This window comes from Pithys albifrons, chromosome 10, assembly GCF_047495875.1.
Source record: "Pithys albifrons albifrons isolate INPA30051 chromosome 10, PitAlb_v1, whole genome shotgun sequence".
Lineage (NCBI taxonomy): Eukaryota > Metazoa > Chordata > Aves > Passeriformes > Thamnophilidae > Pithys > Pithys albifrons.
In genome coordinates, this window is record NC_092467.1 from 32,307,312 (window position 1) to 32,322,515 (window position 15,204).

The following is a 15,204-nucleotide window of genomic DNA, read 5'->3' on the forward strand; positions in this document are numbered from 1 at the left end:
AAGGTAGATTATTTCCATGTGGAACAATCCTGTGCTTTAATCAAGCAGGAGCAAAGCACAGGACTGGAAATTGGTTCTAAGGGGCCTTTTGGCTCTTGTGACTTTAAAAACCCACCTCCACTCTGTGGCCCAGTTTCCCTCTGTAAAACCAGAGCAGCATTACGGGAGCATTGCAAGGCTCTGCTTCATTAATGGCTTTTGGAGGAAATCCCTATGAAATGCTGCTGCTGAAATGCAAGATCAGATTTAATCTTTGCAAAAACTTCCTGTGCTTTCCTTCCCCCACAAGGGAATGATGTGGTTTGGTTTTTTTCTTCATTTCCAACTTTTTGTTGCCTTCAACAGAAAAGGCAAGAGCAGTTGCCAGGCTTAACCCTCAGTCAGGGTAAATGAATCTAATCTATAAGCCTAATTCAATTTTAATTTGAGGTGTAGCTGAATTTCCCTTCAGCAATTGCTCTGAGCCTCAGAAATCACTCACACTTCAAGCAAATTTCTCAGTGACCATCAGCAACCAGCCATGACTTCAAAGATGAGGAAATGAGCAGGAAAGACTAATTAAAAGGTATCAAGGGCTCTAAATCTTCAGTTGTGATTGATTCTGGGGCATCACTTGCTGTTGGGGGGTGGAGGAAGATACATCTGCTCCTGAAGGTCCATCTTTACACACCTCCTGTTACCTGAGCTGGCCACAACTCCTCCAGCCCTGTGGTGGATCTCCCACCCTGCCCAACACCTTCACAGGTGACTTTGTGCATCACCTGGTGCTTTGTAGCCATTGCCTTGACTCACACAGGAGAATAATGAGGCATCTTTTAATAAAATACTGTATTTTTAGGCATGGGCTGGGAAGGGCTGATTCCAAGTATTTTTCAGGAACATGGAGTGTGCACAGCACAGCAGATAAAATAGTTGAAAGGTTGAACTTTATATATGTTGGATTAATTACTACCAGGCTATCAAGGAGCTGAAATCACCTTCAGAGCATTTTCTGCTGTGGATGAGCATGGCAGGAGGAAAAGCTTTTGAATTCCTACTTTCTTCCAAATATTTTTATTCCTAAGATCAAAGTAGGTCACTTTGCTGCACAGAGGCACAGGAGGGAGGTGAGTTAATGTCCTGCTGGGCTGGTTTCCTGCCTGGCTGTGGCTGAGTGGGTCACAAAGCCCCAAGTGCCCAGCCTGTCGAGGAGGACAGAGGACTGTGAGTGGGTGGGTAGGCCCTGGCACAGGTGCCCAGAGAAGCTGTGGCTGCCCCATCCCTGGGAGTGTCCAAGGTCAGGTTGGAGCACCCTGGGCTGGTGGGAGGTGTCCCTGCCCATGGCAGGGGGTGGAGCAAGATGAGCTTTAAGGTCCCTCCCAACCCAGCCCATTCTGTGACTCAACACTGAGACCTTGCTGTGCTCTGTTCTCCTGTGTGTGCCCCGGAGAGGAGAGGGAGAGGAGAGGAGAGGAGAGGAGAGGAGAGGAGAGGAGAGGAGAGGAGAGGAGAGGAGAGGAGAGGAGAGGAGAGGAGAGGTTCAGAGAGTAGAGGAGAGGTTCAGAGAGGAGAGGTTCAGAGAGGAGAGGTTCGGAGAGGAGAGGAGAGGTTCGGAGAGGAGAGGAGAGGTTCGGAGAGGAGAGGAGAGGAGAGGTTCAGAGAGGAGAGGAGAGGTTCAGAGAGGAGAGGTTCAGAGAGGAGAGGTTCAGAGAGGAGAGGAGAGGTTCAGAGAGGAGAGGTTCAGAGAGGAGAGGTTCAGAGAGGTTCAGAGAGGAGAGGTTCAGAGAGGTTCAGAGAGGAGAGGTTCAGAGAGGAGAGGTTCAGAGAGGTTCAGAGAGGTTCAGAGAGGAGAGGTTCAGAGAGGAGAGGAGAGGTTCAGAGAGGAGAGGAGAGGTTCAGAGAGGAGAGGTTCAGAGAGGAGAGGTTCAGAGAGGAGAGGTTAGGAGAGGAGAGGAGAGGAGAGGAGAGGAGAGGAGAGGAGAGGAGAGGAGAGGAGAGGAGAGGAGAGGAGAGGAGAGGAGAGGAGAGGAGAGGAGAGGAGAGGAGAGGAGAGGAGAGGAGAGGAGAGGAGAGGAGAGGAGAGGAGAGGAGAGGAGAGGAGAGCTCCCATCTGCTTGAGGAAGCGTGAGCCATTTCAAAACACAGAACTCAAATATGACATTAAACAAAACTAAACTTCAAAGTCCCTGATGGGTCACATTCTTGGCAGTTGCTGCCCTACTGCTGAAGTAAAACAAGCCCTGGCTGCTCATTCCCAGAGCTCTGGAGGAATTCCTGTTGCTCTTCCCCAAGGTTGTGTGTCATGAGTGGTGGGCAGGTTATGTTTGATGTAAACAAAATGCTACATAAACTGTATTTAATTTCCTGATTGCAAACCACCAGGCAGATGTGTAATTATAGGCAATGTAAATACATAATTATATGTATATAATGTATATTAATTACTAGACAAGTGATAAAGGCTTTTCCAGATGCTTGGCAGTGTGTTGGCCTGAGGTTTGTTCAGATCATCAGTGAAAGGGTCTTACTAATTTGAAAGGGAAAATCAAGGGTGTAGAACAGCAGCAGTGAGACAAACCACAGCTCTGGAGAAGGAGGAGGTGGAGGATGAGTGTCCTGTGCAGAGAGGATAACAGGGAATGGCCATCCCTGCCTGCCAAATCCTGAGCATGCTTTGATTTGTTGGGTGGCCTCTACAACACAAACCCACACTGGTTCACCAAGGGCACGGCTGAACCCAAAGCTAAAAAGTGATTAGATAAATATCTAATTAGATATTAGATTAGACAGAAATCTGCCAGCAGGATGGATGCCTGGGCAGGGCAGTGCTGCCAGCTTGCCCTGTCCCTGCATCCCCTGGGAGTCCTTGGAGCTGTCTCTGACACAAAGAGCTTGGTGGTTCTCTGGTTGGACTCAGGGCCTGGTGCTGCCCCAGGATGTTGTGCAGGTGGAAGGCAGAAACTCCAGTGCAAGTTTTATGAAACCTGAAGCACTTCCTTGCTCTGAGAGATGAAGCAGGTATGGGAATCCTGTGGCTATTCAGGAACATCTGGGCAGAGCATCTCCTTCCTTCCCTGTTCTCATTAAGCAGGATCCAAATGTCAGCCAAGAGAGAGAACCAATTCTCTGTCTGAGGACAAGCTCATGACATTTCTCCTTTAAATTTCTTTTAGCCAGAAATGCCTTTTTTAAAAAAAATATTTCAATTAAAGCCAGATGAAAGGGAGATGTCTGTCTAAGGCTATTTGATGTGCTGCTTGGGACTGCAAAGACTGTTCTGGAGACAAATGCTGTGACTCAGAACTAGTACATTGATGAACAATAACTAGACTTACTTTAGAGCTTGTGGTTTTCCAGCTCTAAGGACTCATTCATTTTTCTGGCTCATCTATTAACTACACTTACTCAGATAGGATTTTTTTTTTTTAACAGAAGTTTCACTTTCATCAGTTAAATGTCTGCCACACAAGGCTTGGAAATCTGACACAAAATGACTGAGAAAAAACAGATGCTCAGCACCCTTTGCAAAGCAGAGCTGTATTTTTCAGGGCCACGTTGTACAAAGGCTTTGGACGTGGCAGAAATCAATGTGAGACTGGAGAGTTCTGGAAGTGCCACTGGAGATAATCTGAGGTGGAATGTAAATTTTTAAAAAGGGACACTCAGGTGCACTCAGGGCTACACATCAGGAGGGTGTTCCTTGGCTGTGAATGCCTTTTCTTTGCCTCCCCATCGCTCAGGGCAGTCACGGCGCAGAGTTAAGCACGAGGAGAGGCAGAGCAGGTTCCAAGCACTTAGCTGGAGGTTGTAAAAGAGCAGCAGGCTCCTGGGCAGAAAGAATTTGTGAAGCAGGCCTGCTCAGTGCCCCTGCAGAGCTGGGTCTGTCCCCTCTGCAGAGCTGGGTCTGTCCCCCTGCAGGTGTCGGAGTGCAGCTGGCCCGTGCGACAGGCGCCCAGCCTGCACAACCTCTACGCCGTCTGCAAGAACATGCACAACTGGCTGCAGCAGAACCCCAAAAACGTCTGTGTCATCCACTGCATGGTATGTAAACAGTCACCAGGAGGTGTCCACATGCTGGGGCATCAGTGTGATTGCATGTCTGGAGTCTAAAAGAGAAAGGGATGTAATGAAACCCACAGAGAGGGACATCATTGTCCATGGGCAGCTGCAAAGCGAAGCTGGGAGGGCAGAGCTCAAGCTCTGCCAGGGGAAATTTAAGTTGGATATAAAAAAAAATTCATTCCAGAGAGAGTGCTCAGGCTTTGGAATGGGCTGCCCAGAGAGGGGGTGGATTCCTCATCCCTGGAGGTTTTTAAACTGAGATTGGCCGTGGCACTGAGTAAATGGATTAGGGTTGGACCAAGGGTTGGACTTGATGATCTCGGAGGTCTTTTCTAACCCAATCCATTCTGTGATTCTGTGATTCTAACACTGGACAAAATCATTCAGGTCACACTCATTCTAGCAGTGACCTGTGAAAGCTGATGAGGAGAAAAAAGATTTGAATTTCACCCAGAGTGGTTGGCCTGCTGGGACTTGCCCAGTTGAACAGGTTGTCTGGATAAGCTGTGGCTTCCCCATCCCTGGGCTGTTAAAGTCCAGGTTGGAGCAACCTATGGGAGATGTCCCTGCCTGTGACAGGGGGTGGGACAAGATGAGCTTTAAGGCCTCTCCCAACCCAACCCAACCCATTCTATGATTCCATGACTTTGCAGTTTATTGTAAGTAGTCAGAGGAGAAAATGCAGCCTCTGGACTGAAGGTTGATGGAAATTGGGCAGAAGCCAGAGCTGGGAATCCTGTCAAACTGAGACTCAGATGGCTGAAACCTCCTGCCATCAGCCCCTGTCAGGCCTGGCTGAAGGAGCCCAGCTGCCTTTTGCTCCTCTTGGAGCAGCACAGCTGAAATGGGAAATGCCCCCCAGGGGTTATTCAGCACAGGGCAAAGTGTGGAGGGGCTGCAGGAGAGTTGGGTCATCCTGTAGGACTCATCTGTAACTTACCCCACACAGCCTTTCCTTCTGTCTGACAGCAATGCCCGAAAGGAGAGGTCTGTTCTGCTCCTGGATGGAGCCTAAATTAAATCCAGGAGGCTGTCAGGCCTGATCAGCATGAACTGGGAGGAAGGGAGGAAATGACTGCTCCCAAATTGCAGGGGCCTCACATGTGAGTCTGGCATTTCTGCCTCAGAGAGCAGAGACTACGGGACAAAAATCCCCTTCCAACAGAGCAAGATGCACTTGATGCCTCCAGACCTGGAAATCAGCTCAAGAACCAAATTCCTTTACTGTCCTTTGAGCACCAAATATCAGGATGATGCTGTAAAGGACAGGCAGCCCTTTTCAACACTCTCTACCATGTCTGCAGAACCCCTTTGGTTTATGTGAACCTGAGAGATCTTGTCAGAAGCAATTGGTGGGGGCTGAACCTTAAAAAAGCAAACAGCCTGTGCCTGGCAAGCAGCTTGGTGGGCTCTGGCACAGCTCTGGTGGGGCAAATCCTGCAGAAAAGGGCTGGAAGGTGCAAAAGGTGCCTGAAATAAGCACTTGAAGGGAGCCAGGGTGGGCAGGCCCTGGCACAGGTGCCAAGAGAAGCTGTGGCTGCCCCATCCCTGGAATTGTCCAAGGCCAGGTTGGAGCAACCTGGGCTAGTGGAAGGTGTGGGAAGAGGGTGGGACAGGATGGGCTTTAAGGTTCTTCCAACCCAAACCATTCTGGGATTTTGTGATTCTGTATAACTTGTGTGTCAGACTTTGAGGGTGAGGGAACCCTGGGCTGGATTTTCCTGTTTGTGAACTCTTCCAGGATAAAAGTCTCTTGGACAACGTCCTGCAGACGTGGGATGGGTGTACACTGATCCCTGCAGTCACTTCCAGGCCTGTATTTGGAATAACTATAATATTAGAGTTTGGGAGCAGCCATGAAACACCAACATTTGTAGACAAAATGTACTTCTGGGCTTCCAAAACAAATCTAAAGCACCCTCAGCTCTGGCTGCTCCCTGGATATTATCTTAACTTTGATCAAGGCCTGAAGTCCTGGGTGTTCCTCATCATTTTGTGGTCTTTCTGGAGAAATGATTTTTTTGTGATTTTAGGAAGGGTGAAGAGGTGAAATGTAACTGAATTTCTGTCCCTGCCCCTTTTCCCACAGGACGGCCGTGCAGCCTCAGCAGTTCTGGTCAGTGCCATGTTCTGCTTCTGCCACCTCTTCTCCAATCCTGGCCCTGCCATGCAGCTGCTGAACACAAAGAGACCTGGAATTGTACTGTGGCCATCTCACAGGAGGTACAGGATCCTGGCTGACTCCCTGAGCTGTAATCCTTGTGCTGAAACCTGCCTGAGTACCTGTCAGGTGTGTTTGGCACCATGCCCAGCCCCAGGCTGGGACAGGCATCCAGACACCTCTGTGCTCCTCAGAAATAAGGGGTGAGGTGGTGATCAGGTGCTGGAAATGTCCAGAGTGGCTGTGGGATCTCTGTCCTTGTTGATCCTTGGCTGGGTATCACCCCAGCCCATCATCCTGCCCCGAGACAGAGCTGGGAAGCTGGTCCTGCCCTGAGCAAAGAGCTGGGGAGAGGAACTTCAGATGTCTCTTCCAACCTGAGTTATTCTATTAATTGAGTTGAAGGTGTCCCTGCTCCTTGCAGGGGGTTGGACCAGAGCACTGTTTGAGGTCCCTTCCAACCCAACCCATGGTGTGATGAACCTGTGGTGAATCCCTGTCCCATGGCAGCTGCATCCTTGCAGGAACACAAGTGCAGGTTTTGTGCACATGGACACTCCAGTCCTGGAAACAGTCAAAGAAAGGCCCTCCCAGTGGATTGCAGGGTAGATGTTGAGTATGAAATGAAAAGTGGCCGCGTGGGATGGAGATCTCAGCACTGTTCTCTCTGCCTGCAGGTACATAGGATACATTTGTGACCTAATAGCAGACAAGCCCATCATTCCTCACTGCAAACCCCTCACCATCAAGTCAGTGACCCTCAGCCCTGTGCCCTGTTTCAACAAGCAGCGCAACGGCTGCCGGCCCTTCTGCGACATCCTCAGCGGCGAGACCAGGATCCTCACCACCTCCCAGGAGTATGAGAGGATGAAGTGAGTCCTGCCACCTCCTCCCTCCTCAGAGCTTCATGCAGGGAGGTTCTCCTGGGCTGGAATGTGTCTAATCCCAGTGCTGCATGAAAATAAAGATATTATAGACATTCATTGATGAAAGTTGGTGCCCAGTGTTGAAATAAAGTCTGAGGTTGTCCTGTGGTGGGATCACTCAGTGCTCTCTTGGTTTCACCTGGGAGATACTTTTGTTTCAACTAAGCCTTTAAACCAAAGCTTTTAACTAAGTTTTAACCAAGCAGAGCACTGAAGGGACTGGAGCACAAACCCTGTGGGGAGAGGCTGAGGGAGCTGGGGGTGTTCAGCCTGGAGAAGAGGAGGCTCAGAGGGGACCTCAGCACTGTCTGGAACTCCCTGAAGGGAAGTTCTGGCCAGGTGGGGGTTGGTCTCTTCTCCCAGGCACTCAGCAATAGGACAAGGGGGCACGATGGGCTCAAGCTCTGCCAGAGGAAATTGAAGTTGGAGATCAGAAAAAAATTCTTTGCAGAGAGAGTGCTCAGGCATTGGAATGGGCTGCCCAGAGAGAGGGTGGATTCCCCATCCCTGGAGGTTTTGAACCTGAGCTTGGCCGTGGCACTGAGTGCCATGATCTGGTAAAGGGACTGGAGTTGGACCAAGGGTTGGACTTGATGATCTTGGAGGTCTTTTCCAACCCAATCCGTTCTGTGATTCTGTGAATGTGCCTTCTCCTTGCTTGCCCTGAAGGGGATGATGGTTCTGTGTTGACCCTGATGATGGAAAGGAGCTTAACTGGGGCTTTCCTTCTCTTCCCCTCAAAGAGAATACCGTGTGCAGGAAGGGAAAGTGCTGATCCCTCTGGGAGCCACTGTCCATGGAGATGTTGTTGTTTCTGTCTACCACATGAGATCCACCATCGGGGGACGCCTTCAAGCCAAAGTAGGAGCTTGGTCAACTTCTCTGAGGGGAACCAAGAGGTGGCTGAACAAGGGAACTTGATAATTTTCCTGATTAGGTGTTGGAAACCTTAATGTTCAACTTGTGGAGTGACCAGTGAACGTTTTCCTCTTCCCCATTTGTTATTGGTGCTGGTGGCTGTAGAGATGATACTTTCCTGGAGCCTCTACTGCAAGTGGAGTGGTTTTGTGTTTTCCTGGGGCCCAAAACACACTTTAATTTAATTATTAATAGGAATAATAAATAAAAATGATAACTATTATTAATAATGACAACAATAATAAAAAATTGATTAACTGAAACTGTCAAAACTTTCATTTAACTGCAAAACAGATGAGTAGATCCCAGAAACAGAAACAGGGACCTCAAGGCTGGGAAGGCTTTCTGATGTGTGGAGGCTACAGGAACAGGGTTTAATGCAGATGAAATTATTTGGGATATTTGGGAACACTGAGAAGGAAAAGCTCTGCTGCCTGTGGAACAAGCAGGATGCATTAACTTAGTCTCTCTAGCAGCTGGTAGGGGAGCAGATTTAACTCACTGTCTGCATGTGAACAGCTCTTTTAGCTCCATGAATTTAAGCACTTGTTCAGTCTGATGCTCTGTGGTTTGGTTTTCATTTTTGGTTTGGTTTTTTTTTCAGATGACCAACACACAAATATTCCAAATTCAATTTCACACGGGTTTCATAGCCCTGGGAACAACCACTCTAAAATTCACCAAGTGAGTATTTGAAGCTGAACATTAATCAAACCTGACTCATAAAAGCCTTATGAAGGCTGAGGGAGAGCAGTCACAGATGAACTATGAGAAGTCTCTGTGCCTGCATATATTGAAAGACTTCATGTATCTTCCCAGCAATACTCCTCCCTTTTCAGCTCTGCCCCTCTTGTCCCCTTTAGGCCTGAACTGGATGCCTGTGACTCTCCAGACAAATATCCTCAGCTCTTTCATGTTATACTGGACATAGAAATACAGTCCACAGACAGGCAAACTGAACTAACTCCCCCCTGGGAGAACTTCACAACCAAGGACATCAATCCATCCATCCTCTTCTCCTCTCACCAGGAGCACCAGGACACTCTTGCTTTGGCAGGTGAGGGCTGCAGAGATTTATTCCATTTGCCCACTGACCTGCCTGCTGGGCTTGGCTGAGCTTCACTGCCTGTCTCTGGTGCTCTGTGCTGCAGGTAGAGGTGCCACCGATTCGCCCCAGGATAACATCAGGAACGTTGGGCAGAGCGCATTCTTCTCCTCTCTCAGCTGGCAAGGTACACAGGCTTGGTCTTCAAAGCCAGATCTGCTTAGAACAAGATAAACAGCTTTTCTCCCCTCTCCCTGGAGCAGAGAGTCAGGCTGAAGGATCCCACTGTAGCATGACTTTGCCATTAGATCACAGTGTTGTTGATGGGCACACCCTTATGTCGCAACCGAGTGGGGATTCATTTCCTACCATGTCCTCTTCAAACAGTGCCTGCTCGTTATGGTGATTAATGAATAATGATGATTATGGACCAAGTTCTAGTGGGAAGCTTCACCCGAGGCCTCTTTGATGCCAAAACTTTAAATTAATAAACTTTGATGATAAAATTTAGGTTAATCTTTGCAAAGGGGTCATGGAATCATTTAGGTTGGATAAGACTTTTAAGGTCTTCAAGTCCAACCATCCCCCAGCACTGCCAAGGCCACCACTGACCATGTCCCCAAGTGCCACATCCACATGGCTTTGAAAGTCCTCCAGGGATGGGGATGCCAGTCCTGCCCTGGGCAGCTGTGCCAGGGCTGGGCAGCCCTTTTTGGGATGAAATTTGTCAGCTTTTATTTTAGAACGTAGCAAAACGCTGCTGTGACATTCTCAGTAGCTTTCTGTTCTTCTTGTCAGCTGATTTTTCTGGGACCTTTGTGATGACAAAACTAACAGCTACCTAATTTTATTTTTAATCATCATTTAGATCAGAAATCTGACAAAAGTAGCTCTCACCCCACCTCAGAGGATCGAGCAGCGTTGGTGCATGAGGAAAGCGAACAGTCAGATGACGAACTCTTGTCCCTTTCCAGTCAGCACAGTAATGCCAGCGGTGACAAGCCCCACGGGACCCCAAAACACAGCAAAAAGCAGCAAGAACCCCCAGCAGCACCTCCTGCTGAAGATGTGGACCTGCTGGGCCTGGATGGCAGCCCCACGAGCAAGAGCTTTCCCTCGCAGCCCACGGCTGCGCCCTCCAACTCAGACCTGCTGAGTGATCTCTTTGGGGTTGGTGGGCCCGGTGGGCAGAGCCAGGGTGGGCAGCCAGCTGCTGCTGAGGAGGTGTTCCCTGGGGGGGGCCCTGGATCTCTACACTCAACCCCTCGGCGTTCCGCGGCCTCGGCGTCGCCGTCCCCGTCCCCACGGGTGGGAGAAGGTAATGGTGGTGCCTGTGCCGTGTGGGACTTGGGACAATCCCACTGGGGGAGCTGCTCTGGGCTCTTGGACTGCTCTTGGGTTCTCCTCCAAAACTGAGAGCTGTGGGGGATCCCAAGAGACCAGCCTGGGCTGGTGCATCTTCACAGTCAGGAACATGAACCAGTTTGTTCCCTGCAGGCTCTACTGGAGCACACCCAAGTGCTTGGTGGCTCCTCACAGGAGATCCTCAGCTTTATGTGGCCAATAATGCATATCATAGAATCATAGAATGGATTGGGTTGGAAAAGGCCTCTGAGATCATCAAGTCCAACCCACAGAGTGCCCTGGGCTGGTGATCACAGTGGGGTTGGATCAAGACATGGTGGATTCTCACTCCGTGCCCTGGGCTGGTGATCACAGTGGGGTTGGATCAAGACATGGTGGATTCTCACTCAGTGCCCTGGGCTGGTGATCACAGTGGGGTTGGATCAAGACATGGTGGATTCTCACTCAGTGCCCTGGGCTGGTGATCACAGCAGGGTTGGATCAAGACGTGGTGGATTCTCACTCAGTGCCCTGGGCTGGTGATCACAGTGGGGTTGGATCAAGACGTGGTGGATTCTCACTCAGTGCCACATCCACAGAATCACAGAATGGATTGGGTTGGAAAAGACCTCTGAGATCATCAAGTCCAACCCTTGGTCCAACTCCAGTCCCTTTACCAGATCATGGCACTCAGTGCCACGGCCAAGCTCAGCTGAAAAACCTCCAGGGATGGGGAATCCACCCCCTCTCTGGGCAGCCCATTCCAATCCCTGAGCACTCTCTCTGGAAAGAATTTTTTTTTGAGTTTATTAGTTTAAAAACAAGTCCTCTCAGCTTTTGGGTAAACCCACAGCACTTTGAATTTAATTTCTCTTTTAACTCAGTGGGTTTGGAGCTGTGACACTGATCCTGGACTAGGCAATATGGAACTTCTGTTTCTTCCAAGACAGACTGAGATCAGGCTGGCAGGAGGGGTGGTTGGATAGATAGCAGAGAGAGGGATCTTTGGGAGGGTTAACTGAACAGAGGAGAACAATGAAAAGAGAAAGGAGAAGACTACAAGTTTCAGTTTCAGAAACGGGGTCATTTGTACCTGGAGAAGGTTCATCTTGCTGTGGCTGTTGCAGGCTCAGTCTGGGAACTTTTGCCCAAGAGTGGGAAGGTCGTGCAGATGCATCTCACAAGGCAGAGATGCAGCAACAGATCAGGCAAAGATTTATGGATATTGTTGTTGTGCTTTGCAGGGTCAGGATCACACAGGTAAATAGTCCCAAGCCAAGGAAGTAAGAATAAGAGCTTGGGAGATGAGTAGTAATTGAGTAACAAGTAATGAGTGGCATCATTAACACAATGCAGCTTTTAGGGGTTGTATCATTGTTACAGCAGCACATATTCCATCTCTCTTCAGGATGCTTTTTACCTTCAGTTTTTGGACAAGAATCTGAGTGACTTCATAGGAGTTTCTTTTGGTTGGGTTGGTTGGAGTTCTTCCATGAAAGAGAGAAGACTAAAAAATGGCTCAGAAATGCAGTTTGAGAAGAACTGGGGTTTTGTAACAACTGATGCTCTGCATCAGGAAAGATACCAGTTACTTTGTAAAGCATTTCTAAACCACATTCCTTTTACTCCCAACATGTATAACCTTTGCCAGCCTGAAATCATCTTGGATTGCATTCAGCTCTTGAGAGGAAGCAGGAATTGCACCAGGGCAGTGACTCCCATGTCCAAGCTGCCCTTCACCATCCATTTATGTACTGAAGTACATGCAAGCTGAAGTGTCTAGTACTTAAATTTTCACTTTGCCTGCTCCTCAATTCAGTCCCTCTCTTTGGAAAGGAAAGGTGGGCTCAGTGTCTTGCCCTGACCAAGTCCTGGGGCTCTCCAGTCCCCCCAAATCTGGCTGAGATGTCGATACCTTCCAGTTGCTCCCCCACCCCACGCTGTGTCCTGTCTGCTCTCTGCAGGTACCAGGTTTGATCTCCATGCCCCAGTGTCTTTCCCCTGAGGCACATCCATGGTACAAGTTCCTGATTTAGTTTCCTCCACTGTGTTTTCACAGCCACTGCCTTTGATCCCTTTGGCAGCAGCCCCAAGCAAGCTGGTCCCGACCTGCTGGGCTCCTTCCTTGGCTCGGCTGCTGGCCCTGGGGATCCTTTCCTTCAGGCCACAAGGAGCCCTTCTCCAACGGTGCACAGTGACCCCTTTCACATGGGTAAGTGAGGGAGGCTCTTCTGGGTTGAAAGAAATGTGAAATGCAGCTTTTAAACAGCGATGGAGCCATTAGGTACAAACTGGTGCTCACCAGAAAACAGCTTGAAACCACAGAAACCTCACTAAGCAGGAAAGACCTTTCTGTCTCCAGACTTAGAGCATATTCATCATTTGAAGTGTGGTAGGATGAGCCTAGTTTTGCCCAAGTCTTACACTTAATTAATAAGCTATTTATATAAATGAAGACAGGAGGCCATGAAGAATGTCTGCCCTCGTATTCCTGTGACTGGGAGGTCTCACTTGACCCAAACTACCATTAATTGCACTGAATACAGCATGGCCTGCTAGAGAAAACACACATCCTTTGGTGACCTCCTTTCTTTAGATCCCATAGTAACCCTGACCAAATTGACAGCTGAATTTGACTCTTATGTGAAGAGAAGGATTTGTTTTTCCTTTATTGGCCTTTCTTCTCTTCATTTGAAACCTTCCCTAGTTGTCCCTTTCTCCCTCCTTGCCAAAATTTAATGTGTAACCTCTGAAATGCATTCAGAGATGGATTTATTTGTGTTTGATCATCTAACACATGTCTCTTGGGATGTAACCACCTCCCTGGAAAGCTGGAATGCCCAGGGAGGGAAGGAGTTTGCTGCTGGCACTGCTCACAGCCTTGTTTTGCCAAAGTTGGGCACTCTGGGAATGAGACATGTGGTCACCCCTGGGGCTGGCTGCACTAATGAGAGGCATTTCCATGGCATCCCAGCATGGTGAGGTGTTGGATGACACTGCTGGGATCTGGGATAATGAAATCCTGCCGGGGTGATGCCTCAGACATCCAGGCTTTATGTGCCAGGGTTAAAGGAAGGGCTGTGTGTGTCCTTTCTGGTTTATATCTGTGTGGCTGCTCTGCTTTTTTGTTTTCTCTTGCCCTTTCCAGGTAGGATATTTCCTTGGGTTGAGATGTGTTCAGCAGCACAACCCCCCATGTGTTATTCTGGTGGAAAAGGTTTTATAAATAGGCATAAAAAGGCTCTGACCAAAGTTAGCTTGAAATGAGCACTGCAAATCTGTGTCCTTCCCCACTTAGTTCTGTAGAGTATGAGAGTGGGAAAAAAACATTAAAATTATAATGCCCATCATGGGGGAGAATCTTCCAGGAATGGACACAATTCTGTGTCTCCTGCTCCTTTCCCCCTGCTCTTGGACTCACAGAATCCTAGAAGGGCTTGGGTGGGAAGGGCCCTCAAAGATCATCCAGTTCCCACCCTTGTGGGCCTTGTGTGTAGAGTTTGAGTGTCTCTTCAGGGACTCTGGGTTATGTTGGGTTTGCTGTACTATTTTGAGATATTTATATTGACCATTCCCCTCAGCTTCGAGCACTCCAACGGTCTCCATACAACCAGATGTTTCCAGTGGTTGGGACTGGCCCAACAAAGCAGGTATGTGTCATACAAATTCAGGGTGTTTAACAAAAAACCCTTAAGGAGCCCCTGAGAGAGATGAGGCAGAGGGAAAATGCTGCCAGTGACTGCAGAGAACAGGCTCCCTCTTTCTGCTGCTTCAAACACCCCAAAACCTCAGTTAAGGTGTGGGTTTTCTCAGCTGAAGTGCAGCAGGTTTGCTGTAACTGTTGTCCTGGTCTCCCAGCCCTCCAGGTGAGAATCACAGAATAATAGAATGGATTGGGTTGGAAAAGACCTCCAAGATCATCGAGTCCAACCCTTGGTCCAACTCCAGTCCCTTTACCAGATCATGGCACTCAGTGCCACAGCCAAGCTCAGCTTAAAAACCTCCAGGGATGGGGAATCCACCCCCTCTCTGGGCAGCCCATTCCAATCCCTGAGCACTCTCTCTGGAAAAGAATTTTTTCTCATCTCCAACTTCAATTTCCCCTGGCAGAGCTTGAGCCCATCGTGCCCCCTTGTCCTATTGCTGAGTGCCTGGGAGAAGAGACCAACCCCCACCTGGCCACAACTTCCCTTCAGGGAGTTCCAGACAGTGCTGAGGTCACCTCTGAGCCTCCTCTTCTCCAGGCTGAACACCCCCAGCTCCCTCAGCCTCTCCCCACAGGGCTTGTGCTCCAGTCCCTTCTCCAGCCTCGTTGCTCTTCTCAGTTGGGTTGGAAGAGACCTCTGAGATCATCAAGTCCAACCCTTGATCCAACCCCACTGTGATCACTCTGTGCCCTGGGCTGGTGATCACAGTAGGGTTGGATCAAGACATGGTGGATTCTCTGTCCCTGGAGGTGTTTCAGAGGACACTCAGTGCCACATCCAGTCCCTTCTCCAGCCTCGTTGCTCTTCTCTGGCCCCGCTCCAGCCCCTCAATGTCCTTCCTGAGCTGAGGGGCCCAGAACTGAACACATCACTCAAGGTGTGGCCTCCCCAAGGCAGAGTCCAGGGGAAGGGTCACTGCCCTGGCCCTGCTGGCCACGCTAGTTTGGATCCAGGCCAGGATCCCATTGGCCTTCTGGCTAAAGACTTCCAAACTCCTTGTGTTCAAAAGAATCTGGGTTTGTTTCCTCAAGGTCAAACAGGTGCTTGGTGAGAGTGTACAGA

General features: G+C 49.3%; 1 protein-coding gene across 1 annotated transcript in view; it reads left to right on the forward strand.

Annotated features, from left to right (window-relative positions):
* DNAJC6 (DnaJ heat shock protein family (Hsp40) member C6) overlaps positions 1-15,204 on the forward strand; it is a 44,944-nt gene that overhangs the window by 18,497 nt on the left and 11,243 nt on the right. Inside the window, exons 5-14 of the mRNA XM_071565503.1 lie at positions 3,898-4,020; positions 6,131-6,264; positions 6,880-7,074; positions 7,872-7,989; positions 8,651-8,730; positions 8,910-9,103; positions 9,198-9,278; positions 9,960-10,409; positions 12,495-12,647; positions 14,017-14,085. Of these exons, the coding sequence (XP_071421604.1) occupies positions 3,898-4,020; positions 6,131-6,264; positions 6,880-7,074; positions 7,872-7,989; positions 8,651-8,730; positions 8,910-9,103; positions 9,198-9,278; positions 9,960-10,409; positions 12,495-12,647; positions 14,017-14,085 (1,597 nt within the window). The remainder of the gene's footprint in view (positions 1-3,897; positions 4,021-6,130; positions 6,265-6,879; positions 7,075-7,871; positions 7,990-8,650; positions 8,731-8,909; positions 9,104-9,197; positions 9,279-9,959; positions 10,410-12,494; positions 12,648-14,016; positions 14,086-15,204) is intronic.